The sequence below is a fragment of the Lepidochelys kempii genome, chromosome 25 (assembly GCF_965140265.1).
Source record: "Lepidochelys kempii isolate rLepKem1 chromosome 25, rLepKem1.hap2, whole genome shotgun sequence".
NCBI classification, from domain to species: Eukaryota; Metazoa; Chordata; order Testudines; family Cheloniidae; genus Lepidochelys; species Lepidochelys kempii.
This window is the reverse complement of record NC_133280.1, coordinates 5,792,643-5,812,548: the sequence shown is the minus strand read 5'-3', so window position 1 is coordinate 5,812,548 and position 19,906 is coordinate 5,792,643. Positions and strand designations below refer to the sequence as shown.

The window sequence follows — 19,906 nt, the reverse complement described above, 5'->3', positions numbered from 1 at the left end:
CTTCTCTTCTGCAGACTAAGCAATCCCAGTTCCCTCAGCCTCTCCTCATAAGTCATGTGTTCCAGTCCCCTAACCATTTTTGTTGCCCTCCGCTGGACTCTTTCCAATTTTTCCACCTCCTTCCACATGGTATTGCATTCTGGGGTATCAGCCCCAGAGAGCTTAAAGAACCAGGGCAGCACAGTTAAAGTGAAGGAGGACTTGTGGCACCTTAGAGACTAGCAAATTTATTTGAGCATAAGCTTTTGTTAGTCTCTAAGGTGCCACAAGTGTAGGATTCATACAAGGTTCATGCGCTTGGCAACATTCAGGGCACACCCGGAGTGTTGTATAGGAGCTGTGCACACACAGCTCTTCTCAAGGGCACGAACCTTGGAATCTCGCCCAGATGACATGAACCGTGGGAAGCCTCCCAGAACTGGGCTCAAGGCCCGAGAGCAAGGAATGCGGTAAATAAAAATTGGTAAATCAAAATGTTAAACAAAGCCAGTGTATCCCTTTTATCTGTTGAAAAATGTAATGCACAAAAAAAAAATAAAATAAAAGGTAAAAAGCTAACAGGCAAAAGCCCGTTAGCAGACCAGCTCGCTTGCTTGCTTAAAGCTCTGTGCTGTCTTGTCATTAAACCGCCACACACAAGTCCTCCTTTTCTTTTGGCAAATACAGACTAACACGGCTGCTCCTCTGAAACAGTTAAAGTGAGTTGCCATCCCACGAAAGGAAAAGAGCTGTAGAACGATAAAACCTTGCTATGCTTATTGTTCATTATTGTAAAGATGTTTGGTTCCTTTGCTTTCTAGATTCCGGCAGCATGACTAACCAGGAGTCACTCGAGAGCCACCTGAATGGAAGTAAGAAGCAGTTAGGTCAGTGCAAGATGGCATGGCTGGGTTGTTTGGCATTGGGAGAGCATGGATTGGGACAGGAGATGGGGCAGGCGAGTATGATGTGTAGGGATCCATAGAAAGTGGGAGAGTTAGGAACCTTGGCTAAGAACGTCCCAGCTCAGCTGTAGCTATACCCTGCTACTAAAAAAAGGTATCGTAGGATCTATTTAAATAATTTTGGCTGGGGGACTATTCATTCACCAAGGTTTTGGTTGTGCCATTAAATCACCACCTCTGCCCCAGGATTGTTCTTGTGGGTAAAGGACTGAGACAGACCCCTCCTGCCCCCTTGGAAAGCCTGGACTGCCCATCCCATGCCAGCTCTGTTCGGCTTGATTTTCCCCAGTGGACTCCAACCCCAATGTAAGTGCTGGTTTCCCTCAGTCCTCAGGCACCAGAAATCCAAGAGCCGAGCTTGCAACAGGCTCCGGAGCCGGAGTGAGTGGCAAGGGAAGGCTTCCGGTGTTCTCTGTAGCCCACAAAAGCTTATGCTCAAATAAATTTGTTAGTCTCTAAGGTGCCACAAGTACTCCTGTTCTTTCTGTCCCCTTGCAGTCTCTACACCGGGCTGGGCACAATGTAGTGCTTAGTGAGGAGCAAAGAGAAAACCGGGGTTGGAGCTGTGTCTGGCTGATATGGACTCTTGCTCTGCTCCAGTTGCCCCAAAGGCCACCTCTAATCAGGCCTGTGGGATCCCAATCCCAATGGGTCCCAAGGTCCTGCCTCCTCGGGGAAAGCCATTCATGCCAGCAGCAAGCAGTACCTGAAGCTCCTTGTGGGTCTTATGGTGCTGTCATCTGTCCTGGTTCTGCCTCGTTTCCCCACGGGCCAGAGACTGTTGCCCAGAGATTGGCTAATGGCTCAGCATTTGGCTGCTTTTCCAGATTTCACCTGGGAGGTGAAGGCCAACGACCGAGCCTATCACAAACAGTTCAAGAAGAGAGTCGCCTTCTGCCTGACAAGGAAGAAATATGAGGTGAGTCACCTTGCTTCAAGCCGGTGCTTATTTTTGGCCAGTAGCGTCTCTGCTGATTTCCCAGCTGGCCGTGCAAGCCCCTTGGCTGTGGACAGGGCTTGAGCAGACAGGTCTCCAGAGCAGCTGACTGGAAGCGCTGCTTTCCTGAGTGTCTCATTCAACAAGAGGAGGGGGGACTGGCCTGCCATACAATTGCTGCAGTGTTTGCCAGTCACGGTCCGGAGCAGCGTTTTGGGCCATTGAGATTTCTCCGAGAAGGGAGTTGTGGCTTTGTGTGCTTGAGGGAGCCACGTGACCTGTAGTGGCTGGTCCGTAGAGAGCATAAGGGACCAGGTAATGCTCCCTGCTAACGGAAGGCTCCCTTAGCTTGAGTGGTAGAAGCCGCTGGGGGGGTTTTTTGGAGCAAGTTTCTTGTCCTGCTTCTTCAGAGGTGTGTGAGTTTTGTGCGGTGACTGGGTAGGATCTGTTACCGTGGGACCTGGCAGCAGAGGTAAAACCAAAAAGCCTGCATGTGAGAGAGGGGATAAGAAAGGGTAGGATGGGGTGTGTAACCCACTGACTGTGTTACATGCTCCCCTCTGTGCCTGATCCACTGAGGATGCGAGTCTGTGGCTAGACCTGGCTCTTTAGCTCAAGCTAGAGCAGCTTGTTTTTAGCTCTGGAGGTGCCTGTTTCGACCCCTAGTGTCAGCCACAATGCCAGCTGGCTGAACCCACCCAGAATAAGACTGGGAGATGAGCTGATAGGCCCAGATGCTCAAAGGTATTTAGGCTCCTGACTTCCATTGATTTCAAAGGGAGTTAGGCACCTAAACACATGTGAGGAACTGGACCATGAAGAGTAAGAGCCAGATTCCCAGTTGCCCTGCACCTTGAGCAGTCATTCACTGGCTGCAAAGCGGGGGTTGGATGCTTCCACTCTGACTTGGTAGTGCTTTGTACTGGCGTAAAAGATGACGCAGGGTCGCAGAGCCCGAGGTGGAGGAGTGGGTGTGGGGGGAAGGAACTCTGCTTCCACCATATACCCCCATCCCTTGGTCTAGATCCCTGGCACTTTCTAGGTCCAGCAGCCCCACTGCAGAGTGAATCCAGAATTTAGCCTGGGAAGAAGGGGATGCCTCGCTGGGATATCCTGTGCCCCATGAGATCCCAGTGGCTGGCAGAAAGCCCAGCTCTGCCCCAGCCCAGCTCTTGCTGTGTCCTGAGCAAGCCCAGCCATGGCAGTCTTTAAAATGCTCCTTCCAGGATAACGCCATCAGGACAGCCAAATACAACGTCCTGACCTTCTTGCCACTCAACCTCTATGAGCAGTTTCATCGTCTGGCCAACCTCTACTTCCTCTTCGTCATCCTCTTGCAGGTGAGATCTCGCGGGAGGTCGGGGGGAGATTGCTGGGCCTGCCACGCCAGTGCCCCAAGATGGGCACAGAGGGGAGAGAGAGGCTGTCTAAAGAAGGAGCCGTGTCTAGTACTTGGAGCTGGGGACTGCGAGTTAGGACTTCTGGGTTCCAACCCCAACTCTGCGACAGGATCGCTGCGCGATCTGGGGCAAGTCCTTTCACCTCTCTCGGCCTCCGTTTGGGCTAGAGCAGCCTCCCTCTCTCTCCGGTTTATGGGGATTTTGGGTTAGCCATTGGGTAATTTAAGAAGACTGTGTTTCAGTAGCAGCTTCCATGCAAGGACCACAAAATACTCTCCGCTCCTCACACTGCCCCCAGGAAGGACATTAGCTGCAGAGACTGTGACAAAGCGTCTTGCCCAAGGCCACACAGTGAGCTGCTGGGCACAGAACCCAGGAGTCCTGGCTTCCAGTCCTTTAATCACCAAGGATGGGATTTTCAAAAGTTCCTATGCGAGTTAGGAGCCAAATCCCTTGAAAGTCATTAGATCAAAGCTTCTTTGCTTTGGCCTTGTCTACTGTACCAGATTTTAAACCAGTTCAGCTAAACTGGCGCAAAAGGCCATGCGGATGCTCTTAGGGATTGGCCACATGGGAACCAAAATAACCATATGGGTTTTCATTCATCCCCTTAGTTATTTTAGCGTCCGTCTGTGTGGGGCTCTCTCATTTCACTACAGGAGTGTTCCATTTTGAAATAACTGGCTTAATTGACCTAAAGCTAGGAGAAGAGACCGTTATTTCGGTTGTTTAGGCAAGCTCTTATTTTGGTTTAGCCCAGCTTTGGTTTAACGTCTTGATGGGGGGATATTGACCAGAATAGCTTATTCTGCAGCAGCTATTCTGCAGTAGCTGTTCTAGCTATTGTGGAATATTTTGTTCTGCAATAGCTATTCTGATCAATTTCCCCATGTCACCCTGCCTGGAGTGGCTCACAAGCGTGAGGGCCAACCTCCGGGCAGACTGTCAAAAAGCAGGGCCGGCACCCCAGACCTGTCGTATGTTCTGTAATTAGATTTCACCAACCCCGCACCAAATGTGAACTCCTAAAGTCCTACAATATTCTTATAATGGAGTCGCAGATAGTCCCCGTAGATGCTTCAGTCTATCTTGCCATCCAGGCAGGCTGGACTAAGTGATAAATGGTCACTTACACCAACAATTACAAAATAATCAGGTAACACCCAGTCCCAAGAGACCAACACTCAGCCAGGGTGATTTGTATCCCAGATCTTACACCAAAGACAATCCTATAGTAAACTAACTAAAGGTTTATTAGCTACGAAAAAGAAATTAGAGTTAATGAGAGATTAAAGCAGGTAAAATATATATGTACAGGTGAGTCACACTCTATAATTGCAAAATCTAGCCGTGGCGTAGTGTTCTGCCAGTTTCCCAAAAGTCTTTCAGGGCTACCCAGAATAACTCAGGGGATCTCTGCCTCCTTGTTCAGTTTTCTGCCCTGTTAGAATCCAGACAGACAAGAGATGAAGATTGTTCCTTGGGTCCATATTTATAGCTTCTCACAGAAACCGAGCTGTCAGGACAGCCCCCACGTGGGTTCTTTCTTCATGGCAGGAAAAGAGGAATGCACTTGGAGACTTTGATCTTTGATCTGATACATAACGACCACTTGCTTTCAATGCGCAGGAATTAACACTCTCCTATTCAAGTTCTTCATTTGCATTACACAAGGCTCCTCTCAGTTTGATGAGTTCCTTAGTTACTGGGGTATATACAATGCAGAAGCTTGCTATTACATTATAACAGGGTACAGATAAAGGAAAACAATGCCTGCAACATCCCACCAGTTCTTAGAATCATAGAATCATAGAATATCAGGGTTGGAAGGGACCCCAGAAAGTCATCTAGTCCAACCCCCTGCTCGAAGCAGGACCAATTCCCAGTTAAATTATCCCAGCCAGGGCTTTGTCTTCATGCAGTTTAAACACTAAACACATTTTTGTACATTTCACATTTACTTTGAACTTTACTAACATGCAGATGAACTGGCCTGGCTTGCAGTTGTGAGTTTGTCAGTTCTCAGCTGATGCCTAGGCACCAGAGCTGGCACTTGCCACTTACCAGCATCACACTCCATGTAGACAAGTCCTTAGTTTGTTTTAGTTTCAATTGATTAGGAAGATCTTTAAGATAAACTGAAATAAGCTGCTCTTAAACCAATAGTCTGGTCCCAGGTGGAACCAGGAAATTCAGATGCTCCCATAGAAAGAATGGGGAAGTTACCCCACCTCTTCCAACACTCAGAAAGGGTCAGTGCTTCAGGGTGGGGGGTGAAGCTGTGTCTGGTCCCCTACCCGCCCCTAGCAATGTGATGTTCCTCTTCTCTCTTGCCTCCCATTTCAGACCGTTCCTGAAATCTCCACCCTGCCCTGGTTCACCCTGCTGCTGCCCCTGAGCTCCCTCCTTCTCCTCAGAGGCCTACGGGATCTGATTGATGACATTGTGAGTATGCCATCAGTTTACAGGGCTGGAAATCCACGAAGGGGCCCAGTGCATGGTGTGGCTTGCCGGAGAGCCCAGGACTGAGCTGAAAAGTCTGGAAGAAGCCTGGCGCTCCCTGCATCTTTAAGCCTCATAACCCTACGTGTATCCACAATGCCTTCATTGAGACAAGGGGCTGTGACTATCTACCATCCTCCCTTTGGAGCGGGGATGAGTAACTGGCCCCTTCCCCTGTTCTGGCCTCTCCATGATTGACCCACTCCCCTCCCCTGCTCTTTGGGGTCCCAGCCAACGGACATACTCCCTCTTAGATCCACAGATATATTGACCGCCCCCCTACTCCCCATGTTCAGACCCACTGGGCATGCCTTGTGTCATGCTGCGTGGACGGGCTCATGACTGTGAGTGCCTATATCTGGGCAGACACCCCTATAAGTAGCTGTTACTCACCCAGAACCAAATGTGAACTCCTGGATCACTATCACGGTCTTACCATGGAGTCACAGACAGTCCCTTTAGACCAGTGGTTCTCAACCTATTTACTTACTTGGGTCGCAGGTTGAGAACCACAGCATACCCCCGCTGAACCCCACCCCTACAGACCCCTATGCTCAGCACCCAAGCCCCCGCCCAGAGACCCCTCCACAGAGTGGGGCAGGAGCAGATCCCGCTGCGGGGCTGGGCAGCTGGGCAGCCCCGGACTCTGCAGGGCTGCGAGGCAGCACAGCCCCAACAGCCCGGATCCCACCCTGTGGGGCAGGGCAGTCCCGGAAGCCCGGACCCTGACACACTAAAGGCAGGGCAGCCTGGCAGCCTCAACCCTGCTGCCCCGGGCTGGGCAGCAGGGCAGCTGGGATTCTGCATGTGGGTCCTGCGGCCTTTAGCACACAACTGGGCCGCAGCTGTGTGCTAATTGGGCCACATACGGGCCGCAGGTTGAGAACCGCTGCTTTAGACTCTCCAGCCTATCTGGCAAACTGGACTTTATAAATGATGATAAATGGTCACTTACACAAAAAAAATCACAAAATATTCAGGTTGCTTCCAATCCCAAGAGACCCGTCACTGACCCCAGATCAGTTGGTACCCTTGATCTCACACCAAAGACAATGGCTGTAGCCAGTCCTGTAATAAACTATCTAAAGGTTTATTAACTAGGAAAGAGAAATAAGAGAGTTGTTTCCAGGCTAAAGCAAGCAGATATAGATACCAATTGAGTTGCAATAAATCCTAAGAGTGACAGAACTGTAGTGATCTGTCACTTCAAAGTGTCTTTCAGGGTGGACCCAGGGGTAACCCCTGGGGATTTCTGGCTTCAGTTTGGTGTCTCTGGCCGTCAGAGTTCAAACAACAAAGAGATGGAAAATGTTCATGTATCTTTGTTTTATTTCCATCGTTCAGCCTCCAAGTCCTTAGGATAAGTTTCCTTGGACGTAGTGTTTCCAAGGGGCGATAGACCCATTCACCAAATCTTCGTATTTTGATGTTCCTTGATGGATCATCTGATTTTGATAGTTCTTCTGGCCACCAGGGTAGAGGTGGAGGTAAACACTCTTCCCATCCGGGTTCACAAGTTTAGAGCAAACATTTTCAAAGTTATAAAGCAAAACTTACATATTTCCTGGAATACGGACATTTCAAATAAGATTAATGCATGCAGCAACTTACAAACATGCAATTGAGTTGTAATACTAGTAAATACATTCTTATAGGATTCGCAAAAAGAAAAGGAGTACTTGTGGCACCTTAGAGACTAACCAATTTATTTGAGCATGAGCTTTCGTGAGCTACAGCTCACTTCATCGGATGCATAGCTGCAGTTTCCACGGTATGCATCCGATGAAGTGAGCTGTAGCTCACGAAAGCTCATGCTCAAATAATTTGGTTAGTCTCTAAGGTGCCACAAGTCCTCCTTTTCTTTTTGCGAATACAGACTAACACGGCTGTTACTCTGAAATCTGTCTTATAGGATTAATACCTATTTTGAGCAACACTACCACATAAGTGAACTGGTCAGGCCTCCAACAACGAATTAGTCAGTTCTTAGCTAATGCCTGCAGCCTGGGCAAGAGCTGGCATCTGGCCTGCCAGTATCACACCTGTGAAGGGCAGATCTCCTCACTCTGGGGCTGGAACTCCCGGACAGAGCCCGGTGCTAACAGGGATGTTCTCTTGCAGCCCTGGTGAACAGGGAAGCCCGACATGGCCTGTCCCTGTCTTTTCTCCTATTTTTGCAGGCCCGACATCGGAGCGACTGGATGATCAACAGCAGGCCCTGCGAAATCTTGGTGGGGAAAAGGTTAGGGGCCTTGAGAAATGTCCAGCTGCGAGCTAGAGGATAAAACTCACTCTCTACAGTCGTTTTCTCCTCCAACATGTGTTCAAAGAAGCAGGGGGAGGGGTGGTGGCAGCTCTGTGGCATTGTCTGAGCCCTAGGGTTCTCCCAATTTAGCAGCTGTGCTCAGAGAAGAGATTGTGATGTGCCATCACCCCCAGGCTCCCCCACACAGACACACTTTGCCACAACCTGGGGCAGGCCTCATTTGCTCCATGCTTGGGATTAACACATCCCAGTCCCAGCTGGGATGGGGATCCAGGTGGCCCTGGCTCCATGGGACACCTCCTCCTGTCCTAAGGGAGTTTCCTTTCCTAGGAAGGGCATCCAGCGAGTTTCTGCCACTTCTGACTAATAGGGCTCCTAAAGTGAGGCCCTACAGCGTGACATCCCAGCTTGAGGTTGCTCTTATCAGGAGGCGGAAGGGTGCAGAAGGGACTGAAATGGGCCTCTAAGCCCAGCTCCCCAACAGCCCAAAGGCGCTGCCCTCGTCGGCTGCTTGGCGGCGTGCCTGTTAGGCATTGGTGGGTCCCATGCCGGTTTCCCATGCCATGAAACCACCCGCCCAGCTGGCCTCCCCACTGGCAGGCTCAGCGGAGCGGCCAAGGATTGGATGGGCCACAGAGACTGAAGTCTCCTCTCGTCCTGGAGGTCAGGGTTGAGGCGCAGAGGCTGGGGGAGGGTGGGAGTGAAACTTACCTTGCTGCTGGCCCCCGCCCCATGGAGAGAGGCCACCAGGGCTGTCAGCTCAGCGTGTCTCAGCAGGGCTGGGCCCTCCCTCAGTGGCTCATTCTTCTCTTGCAGCTTTAGCTGGAAGAAATGGCGGGACATCTGTGTCGGTGACGTCGTCTGCCTCCGCAAGGACAGCTTCGTCCCGGTGCGTGAGGCCCTGCATGCTGGGCCAGGCCCCTCACTCCGAGGCCGTAATGCTGGGGAGCGGGGACGAGGGGGGCCTCATCAGGAAAGTCTCTCTGAGGCCTTTTCTCTTTCACTTGCTTTTAAAGGCTGACCTGCTCTTGCTGTCCAGCTCAGAGCCCAGCAGCCTGTGCTACGTGGAGACAGCGGATATTGATGGGTAAGCAGAGGGAGAGACCGTTGGGAGACCACAGCCACCGGCTGGGGCCCAGAGACACCATAGCCAACGGTCTGAGGCCTCCATATTTGGGAGTCCAGCTGGAGACACCTTGGCCAGGGTTTCAGAGGTGCTGGGTGCCTGAAACTCCGGGTAAAGCCCCTGGCAGATGCGGGTGCTCAGCACCCTCAAAAATCAGGCCCTGAGGGATTCTGAAATGGGACACCCAAAATTCAAAACCTGGGGTGTATTGCATCTCCAAAGCAGCGGACTACAAGTTTCATCAGCCTCCTCTGTATACCCCCTTTTTCCTGGCTAAGCAGGGACCATATTTCCTACCGGCCCCATTCGCTTTGCACTTCCCATTCCCCTGACTGGGTGAGAGGAATGGTCCTGAACCAGGCGGGGCTCGGTTTGGGGAGCAGGAGCCACATGGCAGAAGGGGGCTGGAGAGAAGCCCAGGAACCATGTGCACAGCCACAGAGTCAGCATGGATTTGTCAAGAACAAACCATGTCAAACCAACCTGATAGCTTTCTTTGACAGGGCAACAAGCCTTGTGGATGGGGGGAAGCGGTAGATGTGGTATATCTTGACTTTAGTAAGGCTTTTGATCCTGTCGGGCATGACCTTCTCATAAACAAACTAGGGAAATGCAACCTAGATGGAGCTACTATAAGGTGGGTGCAAAACTGGTTGGAAAACTGTTCCCAGAGAGTAGTTATCAGTGGTTCACAGTCATGCTAGAAGGACATAATGAGTAGGGTCCCGCAGGGATTGGTTCTGGTCCGTTTCTGTTCAATATCTTCATCAATGATTTAGATAATGGCATAGAGAGTACACTTATAAAATTTGTGGACAATACCAAAGCTGGGAGGGGTTGCAAGTGCTTTGGAGGATAGGATTAAAATTCAAAATGATCTGGACAAACAGGAGAAATGGTCTGAAGTAAATACGATGAAATTCAATAAGGACAAATGCAAAGTTCTCCACTTAGGAAGAAACAATCAGTTGCACACATACAAAATGGGAAATGACTGCCTCGGAAGGAGAACTGCGGAAAGGGATCTGGGGGGTCATAGTGGATCACAAGCTAAATATGAGTCAACAGTGTAACGCTGTTGCAAAAAAAGCGAACATCATTCTGGGATGTATCAGCAGGAGTGTTGTAAGCAAGACACGAGAAGTAATTCTTCCACTCTACTCTGCGCTGATTAGGCCTCATCTGGAGTATTGTGTCCAGTTCTGGGCACCACATTTCAGGAAAGATGTGGACAAATTGGAGAAAGGCCAGAGAAGAGCAACAAAAATGTTGAAAGGTCTAGAAAACATGACCTCTTAAGGAAGATTGAAAAAACTGGGTTTGTTTAGTGTGGAGAAGAGAAGACTGAGAGGGGACATGATAACAGTTGTCAAGTACATACAAGTTACAAGGAGGAGGAAGAAAAGTTATTGTTCTTAACCTCTGAGATAGGACAAGAAGCAATGGGCTTGAACTGCAGCAAGAGCGGTTTAGGTTGGACATTAGGAAAAACTTCCTAACTGTCAGGGTGGTGAAGCACTGGAATAAATTGCCTAGGGAGGTTGTGGAATCTCCATCACTGGAGATTTTTAAGAGCAGGTTGGACAAACACCTGTCAGGGATGGTCTAGATAATACGGAGTCCTGCCATGAGTGCAGGGGACTGGACTAGGAGACCTCTCGAGGTCCCTTCCAGTTCTATGATTCTATGTTGAACCGGACTTGACTGCCAGATGTGACTGCCAGATGCAGGCCTGTCTGGGACTTAATGTGGGAGCAGCAATGGCTGGGCAGGGAGCCACGGTGGAGGGGCCCCAATGAGAGGCACTAACTGAGCCTGGCTTGGAAACCTGCCAATGCCCGTTTGCAGGAATAGAGACTGGACTGGAGTGGTGCCCTGGGCACTAGGGCTGACCAGCCCTGACCCTCGATGGGACTGGCCGGGGCCCGAACAGGACCCGCTGTCGCTCAGTGTGACTGTAACTGTGTAAGTTTCTGTACCAAGGGTATCTGCAACCTTCCCCGTCCTGCCAGCCCCAGTGACAACCTGCCCTTTAGCCCTGTGTCTGGGACCCATCGGGGCTAGCGCCCACAAGGCCTCACTGCTGAAGCACCTGCAGGCCTTGCCTCTGAGATGCATGCACTTGGCATGCTCCTAGGACCTAGGCTTTTGGGGTACAGAGTAACCCCAATAATTACAGGAGCCAAAAGAGGATGATTTGGTGGTTAAGGCACTGGCCTGGGAGTCTGCAGAGCTGGGTGAAATCTCCCACTCTGCCCAGACTCCCTGCCTGATCTTGGGCAAATCACATCATCTCACTGGGCCTCAGTTCCCCATCTATAAAATGGGGATAATGTATTTAGAGTGTAAGTTCTTCAGAGCAGGGGCTGTCTCTTACTCCGTGTATAAGCTACACCCAGCACAATGGGGCCCTGATCTCAACTGGGGCTTCTAGGTGCTACTGTAATGTACATAAATCGTAATAATTAATAATACCCCTCTCACCCCACACTTCTCCAACCCTTGGGCACAATAGGGCATTGGTTCTCAATCAGGGGTACACATACCCCTGGGGGTACGCAGAGCTCTTCCAGGGGGTACATCAACTCATCTAGAGATTTGCCTACTTTTACAACAGGCTACATGAAAACCACTAACAAAGTCAGTACAAAGTAAAACTTCATACAGGCAATGGCTTGTTTACACTGCTCCATATACTGTACAGTGGAATGTAAGGACAATATTTATATTCCAGTTGATTTATTTTATAATTATAAGGGAGAAATGAGAAAGTGAGCGATGTCTCAGTCCTAGTCGCTGTGACACTTTTGTATGTTTATGTCTGATTTTTTAAGCAAGTCGTTTTTAAGTGAGGTGAAACTTGGGGGTACAGTAGTCTGGAAAGATCGAGACCCACTGCCCTAGGGGAGTGACCAGCACCACCCTGCTTTGTGGCTTTTCCTTCAGATTGTTTTCAGACCTGTTCTTGTTTGCAGGGAAACCAACCTAAAGTTCAGACAGGCCCTTCTGGCCACGCACCAGGAGCTGGTGAGCGAGGCGAGCATGGCTGCCTTTGATGGTGAGTGTTCGCCTCGCTGGCTCCAATATAAACCCGGAGCAACAGGGATATTTATTTAATTACCCTGCCAAAATGAAACACTCCAAGGCACGTGAGTCTTCCCTGGTGCAGAGGGCAAAAGCCCAGACATGTGACTGATGCAGAGCCCCCTTGGGAGGCTGGTGTTAGTGCTCTTGGCCCATTGTATAGCAGAGGAAAGTGCTGCAGGGGGCCAGATTCGCACCTCTTTGTGCCAGGGATGGGGGCTGGTGGAACAAGGCAGTATCATTAGTTGGCTTCAGCGGATTCCAGCATGGGAGGCTGCAATGGGTAAAGAGTGCATCCCTAGTCTGTATTTGCCACCACCCCTCTCTGGGCTCCCCCAGGTGGCCTGCAGGCCCCTTCCCAGCAAAGTTGCTTTCAGAGGCTGCCGTGAAGGGACCAAATAGATTCCAGGCCAGATAGATGGAAGGGGAGGTTGTGGCCACCTTCAGCATTCTGCCCCTAGGACCACTCTGCCAGGGCCTTAGCCCTGGGGTGAATTTACACCAGTGTAATTGAGATCAGAATCTGACTGATCTATTGTATACTGGGATAAAAACAACCAACCCTTGCCCCTCCCTCCATTCCCCTTCCTCCCCTCAGGACTTAGGTCTGTGTTCTCAAGGATTGTCCTCAGCCGTGTCTCCAGCTCCCTGCTCTCCATTCTTGCCCATGCTTCCACCAAGCAGCTATCAATGGCTTGAGGGTCAGGACTCCCTAGGTTCTATTCCCAGCTGCCCCACTTTCTGGGCTGGACACAGGGCTGCTCATTCGATCGTGCTGGGCCTCACTTTGCCCAGCCATGCAATGCGCAGGGTGATGCTGAACTACCCCAAAGCTGGGGCTCTGAGGATGAAGGGGTTAACGTTCAACCATAAAGCCCTCCTTCATTGCTCCCCAGGGAGGTCACTGGGCTAGCTCATCCCATGTCCGTCCCCCAACCCACCATCCCTTGGCATATCTCTCTCAGGTCACAGTGGCCTCCTGCGATTCCCTGACGAACCCTGGGCAAGCCCCGTCTCTCCCTGGTCTGCGTTTCTTCCACAGAAGCTGTGTCAGCTTCCCCGATGAGGCAGGAGGGGCGGAAGGGGGTGAAGGATGGGAGGAGGGACCCCCTCTCTGCAGTCTCTCCCCAGAAAGCCAAGGGGTGATTCAGACCCTCCTTGCTGTTGGCATCCCAGGGAAAGTGACCTGCGAGGAGCCCAACAGCCGCATGCACAGCTTCATCGGCACACTGGAGTGGAGGGGGGAGAAGTACTCACTGGACAGTGAGAAGATCTTGCTGCGAGGCTGCAGGATACGCAACACCGAGACCTGCTACGGCCTCGTTATCTATGCGGGTGAGTGCCAACGGCTGCCAGGAGGAGGCAGGGACGAAAAGACGCAGGGACACAAGGGGCCAAATCCCCAGCTGGGGTAAATCAGCTGTAGCACCATTGAAATCAATTCAGCACAGCTCCCTCGAAGTTAATGGGAGCTCTGCTGATTTATGCTGGAGGAGGCTCTGGCCTGGTGGGCCAAACGGACACGTGGGGCTGCTGCCGGCGAGCAGGGTGACGGTGTCATGCCCCTCAGCCAGCCTTCACCTGCCTTAACCCATCCCGGCTGAAGCTGCTCCGTGTACCTGAGTACGGAGACTGGCCCAGTGGGAAGCAGGCCGCCACCCAAAGGGCAGGGCAAGCTGCTCACTGGATGGGCGCGGCAGGAGGCCTGGTTCTCTTCCACGTGCATTAGGTGTAACTGGCCAGGTGCACTATGGTGTTGGGGGATGGGTTGCCTCCCTGTGAAGCCTCAAGAATAGACCACTGCTGGAGGGAGGAGAGGGGATGCTGGACTTGAAATAACGATCAGCCCCAGGTACAGCACAGCCTCTGTGTTTAACCCATCAGTAAAACGTCACTCCTTTTCATACGGTGTCAGCACCGATCACAGCCCAGTTCACAGATCACCCCATGTATGACGTCCACACATGCCTAGGAGTTGCCAGACCATTGCACAATGTGGGTATTCCTTCCTGATGCCTAGCTTATGCTTGTAAAAAGAGTAACTGCAGGTGCTGTTCTGACTCATTTGAGCAGCATTGTTGGTCATGCAAACAAACACCTGCAGATTCACTGCTTAGATTCACATTCTCAGGCTCCCTTCAGATTTTCCCTTACAGTGAAGGACTTAGGAAACTCAATCTGTTTGTCATGGAGAAGGTTAAGAGGTGACTTGATCCTGGTCTATAGGTACCTACAAGAGAAGATGTCTGACAGTAGAGGGCTGCTTTTGTGTAGCAGACAAAGGCATGACCAGATCCAGTGGCTGGTAGCTGGTGTGAAATCAATTCAGGCTAGAAATAAGGCACATTTTGAGTGTAATTTACCATTGGGACTGCTGACCATGGGATGCAATGGCGTCTCCATGACAGAGTCTTTAAAGCAAGATTAGGCGTCTTTCCAAAAATATGCTGGAGCTCAACCACAAGATATGGGCTTGGTGCAGAAATTACAGATGGGCATTCTATAGCCTGTGTTATGAAGGCGATCAGACTAGAGGACAGAACGGTCCCTCTGGCCTGACTCTGTGAAGATTCTTCAGCCTTTTGGAGAGCTCATTAAACCCCTACCATAAGGGCAGAGGACGAGGCGACACCTGGTCTTGTTAATGCTCCTGCCACTGTCCCCGGATGTCAAAAATTCCCAAGGTGGGATTTGAGGGCTCCATGTGTTACGAATTACACCTGGTAGGACATGCATACAACTGCTCCGAATTATACCTGATAGGACACACACACCAGTGCTACGAATTATACCTGATAGGTCACGCACAGTTCGAATCTAGGCCGAGGCACAGAAACAAAGTCCACAACTGCAGAGTTCCCAAAAGACACTAAGTTTATTACGCTCGAGCATGGTGCCCCCCTGCTAGCCAGGGGGGGACCCTGAATACAGATTATACAAAGGTTATATACTTTTTAGCAAAGCATGTTGGCCTCGTGCATCGGAAACCTTAGCCAATAAACAAACCCTTGTCTTATCTACCACCTATCCCTGCTTGGTGCATTCCTCGTGCTATACCAGTATGTTAATTACACAGCATGGTCCTAAAGCCATGCATCAGTAACTTTTATTATCAGAATGGGAGGCCTCACATCAAGGCCAAGAGACAGGGAGTTAGAGACTGACAAAAACCAAAAAGAAAAGGAGTACTTGTGGCACCTTAGAGACTAACCAATTTATTTGAGCATGAGCTTTCGTGAGCTACAGCTCACTTCATCACTTCATGTAGCTCACGAAAGCTCATGCTCAAATAAATTGGTTAGTCTCTAAGGTGCCACAAGTACTCCTTTTCTTTTTGCGAATACAGACTAACACGGCTGTTCCTCTGAAACCTGACAAAAACCAGATATTGGGAGTCAAGGCAGGCTGGAGACAAGGAGGAGGATTTTTACAGGGATTCAGTATCTAAGGATCACTCCTCCTGGTGTATAATGTGCTGGCATTTAAACAATGGTGGGCCCCAAACCAAAATGGAGTCACATGTGCTAACTTTTCCTTAACACATGTGGCCTGAGGTTTCCAACTCTGTAGCTCTTTGCTAATTTCGGGGTGAGAACAGTTCTGATCAGTGGCAGGTGTCTACTGCTGGCAACATCAGCCAGCAAGCGATTTCTGTTTATCTAAGCAATACCATTGGCATGGATATACTAGAAATGCTGTCGATTCCTTGGGCCAGATTCTCATTTACATTAAGGCCCCTTTGCACCATTCTGACAGGAATGAAGGAATAAATTACACGTATGCTCTTGGCAAGTTGCCTCTGCAGCCCTTGAATTGCAAAATTGGCCATCCCTGTGCAAGTGACACTCCTAGAGTTCCCTGCCCCTGGAGCTCTCAAAGGGCTACACATAATTATACCCTGTTTATAGATGGGGAAACCAAGGCACAAAGGTGAATTGAATTGCTCAAGATCACAAAGTAGGTCGGAGGCAGAGCTGGGAATGGAACCTAGGAGGCCCCTGGTCTAACCACTAGACCACGCTGTGGGATGGTGGAACAGGCTTCCTTGGAATGAGTTCCTATCACAGTGTGATGACACCAACATCATGGGGCATGAGAGACATTTCTCCCCAGTCTGGAGAGCAAAGTGGGTGTGATGCAGCCAGCATGATTCTCCAGCAGCTAAACAATTGCCAGGGTCAGGTGTTTTTCTGTTTTCCTTTTTAAAATGTGTCTTATCCAGGATTGGATTCCAAAATTATGAAAAACTGTGGGAAGATCAAGATGAAGAAAACCAAGCTGGACCGCTTGATGGACAGACTGGTGATCGTAGTAAGTGCATCCCTTCCACCAGAAATGGGCTGGCCAGCTGAGCTCTCACTGCCTGACCTCTCACTCCACAGGGGTGTAGCTCTGTCTCTGGTTCAGCATGGAGTGGAAGGCAGTTGTGGGACTGGTGTTGAGAGCATTTTATCGGTGGGGGTGTGTGCAGGCCCCGCCTCCGCAACTCCCATTGGCTGCAGTTACTGTCCAATGGGAGCTGCGGTGTCAGCATTCGGGGCGGGGGCAGCGCGCAGAGACACCCCCTCCCTGGGGCCATAGGGCTGTTCCGGCCACTTCTGGGAGTGGCGCAAAGCGAGGCTGGGCAGGAAGCCCCCTTAGCCAGGGGAGGTGCAGGGGCGGCAGGTGGGGCCGGGGGAGAGACCCGGCCCCGAACATTGTGGAGCCAGGCCCCCGGACCCTGAAAATTCCTGGAGCATGGGCACCCCGGGCCCATATAACTCGCCGCCTCTGAGTGCAGCTGGGACACTTGCGTTGCTTTTCGTTCTCAGCAGCGGTCAAAGTGGCACTTTCCCCATGGCCCCTCCCCTCCCACCTTGTCCTGGTGGGCTCTGCCCACCCACTCTGACAGAGAGACCAGCCCCTTTCCCCAGCACTGCAGTTTAAATTAAATAAGAAGACCAGGTCTTAAGCAAGTATAAATCGACCTCGCTCCATTGACGTCAAAGGGGCCAGATTCTCAGCTGGTGGAAATTGACCGTAGCTTCCCTGTAGAGCTGTGCCCGTGTACCCCAGCTGAGGATCTGGCTTGGAGAACGTAGTGTCATGTTCCATTGGCCCTTAGTGTAGAGCCACTAAAAGGTCCTCTGGCTGTAGATTCTAATTTAAACACTAATTCTTGTCCTGCTGTCTTGAAGAACTGTGGCCACATATGTTTGCAGAGGAATCAGCAGGCAGATGGGTGAACGTGGCTGTAGGACCATGGTGCTGATGATGCTGTGTTGATAGCTACAAATGAGCTGTAGCAGTGGCTTGCTAAGCTCCTGCTTTCAGGTGTTTGTAATTTTCCAACCAAATGACCCATCAGGCCTATTTACCTCAACCCTAGAAACAGCAACTATTCCTCGTGGATATCTGGTGAGATACCAGCTACCCCTGGGGCCTTGTATTGTGTTTATCTCTGAGATAACATGGTCCACGGTTATTTATAGTACCATCTCGGGTGTTCAGCACCATTGTACATCAGAAACGGGAACGAATTAGGTTTTGCCACACAGAGAGTGAGGAATTGACTTGTCCCCAAGGTTTCGGGGGGGACGGGACAAAACCCAGTTCCCCAGAGTCATCTCCCTAGCCACAAGACCATCCTGTCTGCCCTGAAGTCTCTATTTAAAGGCAGCACTCTCAGTTACCCGTTCTAGCTACGATGCCTTGTTGGCTCCGTCCTTCCATCCTCTGTCGGTGGCTCCCACATGATGCTCTGTGGCCCTTTGGGGGGGAGGTCTGTGGATGGTCATGTGGCACCGGCTCCTCCTCCTGCTTTCCAGGTGCATTGAGAGAAACGAAAGGTGCATTAAGTACGTTCCTAACGGTGCTTTGCCACTGGCTGCACCTGCTGCGGGGATGTTATGTGACTATGGATGGGCAGGGGTGGGTCTAAGCCATAGCAATTGGGAAGGGAGGGGCCCATGAGATGTATCTATATTATTATTATTGACTCTGTTATGTGTAATTATTATTACGTTATTATTAATTTTATTCCGGTGGCACCGAGGAGCCCACTCATGAACCAGAGCCCCAGTGTGCTAGGCGCTGTACAGACAGAGGACAAAATGACAGTCACTTCCCCAAAGAGCTTCCCATCTAAGTATAATATGCTCCCCCAGCAGGGCAAAGCTGGAGAACTCAGGCTCTGTGTCGAAGGTCTTGTTCACATGGGAACATTTTACCAGTTATCCAAATCTAGTTATACTGGTATAAACCTCCGATGCGTGGACACTCTTATTCCGGTATAAGAGTGGCTCTTTTCGGTTTAGTTTTAAACCCCTTCCCAAGTGACATACAGTAACCTGAAAAAAGGCCCAGAATAACAGTGTCCACACAAAGGTTATACCAGGATTCATGGTTTCATCCAACTTCTAGTCTGAGCTCCCTGCATAGTTAATTTTCACCCAGAAACCCCTGCACTGAGCCCAAAGACTTTAGTTAGACTAAAGCATTTCAGTCCTCAGGAGCGAGAACAGGAGAGACCAAGGTGCCACCCATGCCCAAGGCCCTGCAATGGCAGGGAATTGATTAGGTGACAGATGCCCAGATGATCCCAAAAGGGGATCCACACTCCTGGCTGCAGAAGAAGGTGAAAAAACCCCAGGCTCGCCACCTAGGGGGAAATTCCTTCCTGACATCGAATCTGGCCATGTATGACCAGGGCATGTGAGCAAGACACACCAGCCGAGGATCTAGCGGTTTAAATTCACACCAAAGAAGGGCCTGTCTGCACCCGTGTAACTACCCTGCTTCACACCAGTGTAGCCCATTGTCTACCCGGGGAGAGCATCAGTTTAGCTACACTGCTACTAAAATGGCTAATGCAGACAGGCCCTCACTCCTGCCTCTCTGGAAGCCTGGGTGGCGCTGCTTGGCCCATGAACCCTCTTGGAGAAAAGCCTGGTGGAATCCTGCACAGTGCCTTGAGAGGTGGATTTCTTCCCCTGCCCCCAGATCTTCGTGATGCTGGTCATTACGTCATTATGTCTCGCCTTTGCCGCCGGATTCTGGGCCGTGAAGTTCCACACGCAGCACAGCTACCTCTCCGCTCTGTATGTCGGCACAAGCCCTGCCACGCAGGCCTTTTTCACCTTCTGGGGCTTCATGATCCTTCTGAGCATCATCATACCGATGTCCATGTACATAACGTAAGATCCTCAGAGTGGATTCTGTGCTGCTTATAAATAGTCGCTGTCTTTTACTTCGCCCTTTTGTCCTCCTGGGTCAGCCTGCCATTCGGTGCAGCGGGGAACATCGGTGCCTCTGGGACTGGGAGTCAGCATGTCAGGGGTCTGTTTTTTACTCTGCCTTGACCTCGAGCAAGTCACTTCTGTTTGCTTATCCGTGGAAGGGGGGGTAATATTGACCTAGGTCAGAGGACGGGCTGTGATGCTCAAATTCATTAATGTTAGTAAAGTGCTTTGGGATCCTCAGATGAAAGTCACTAGAGAAGCGCCCAGGAGGCTGTATGGTCTGGAGTTATGGCTAGGCTGGTGGCGATAGCTTGATGACGAAGATAATATTTGGTCACTAAATGTCAGCGTGGTGATTCTGATGAGGACACAACTGTGAGCCTAAATACAGATAATGTGCTGCACTGTGGATGTGCAAAGCACTTTA

At 50.6% G+C, this 19,906-nt stretch overlaps 1 protein-coding gene across 1 annotated transcript in view; it reads left to right on the top strand.

The window, feature by feature from the left end:
• The first annotated feature begins 811 nt into the window (after nucleotides 1-811).
• ATP8B3 (ATPase phospholipid transporting 8B3) overlaps nucleotides 812-19,906 on the top strand; it is a 44,165-nt gene continuing 25,070 nt past the window's right edge. The window contains exons 1-11 of the mRNA XM_073324681.1: nucleotides 812-866; nucleotides 1,772-1,863; nucleotides 3,108-3,221; nucleotides 5,628-5,726; nucleotides 7,964-8,025; nucleotides 8,866-8,938; nucleotides 9,066-9,136; nucleotides 12,151-12,233; nucleotides 13,436-13,594; nucleotides 16,482-16,570; nucleotides 19,241-19,434. Of these exons, the coding sequence (XP_073180782.1) occupies nucleotides 812-866; nucleotides 1,772-1,863; nucleotides 3,108-3,221; nucleotides 5,628-5,726; nucleotides 7,964-8,025; nucleotides 8,866-8,938; nucleotides 9,066-9,136; nucleotides 12,151-12,233; nucleotides 13,436-13,594; nucleotides 16,482-16,570; nucleotides 19,241-19,434 (1,091 nt within the window). The remainder of the gene's footprint in view (nucleotides 867-1,771; nucleotides 1,864-3,107; nucleotides 3,222-5,627; nucleotides 5,727-7,963; nucleotides 8,026-8,865; nucleotides 8,939-9,065; nucleotides 9,137-12,150; nucleotides 12,234-13,435; nucleotides 13,595-16,481; nucleotides 16,571-19,240; nucleotides 19,435-19,906) is intronic.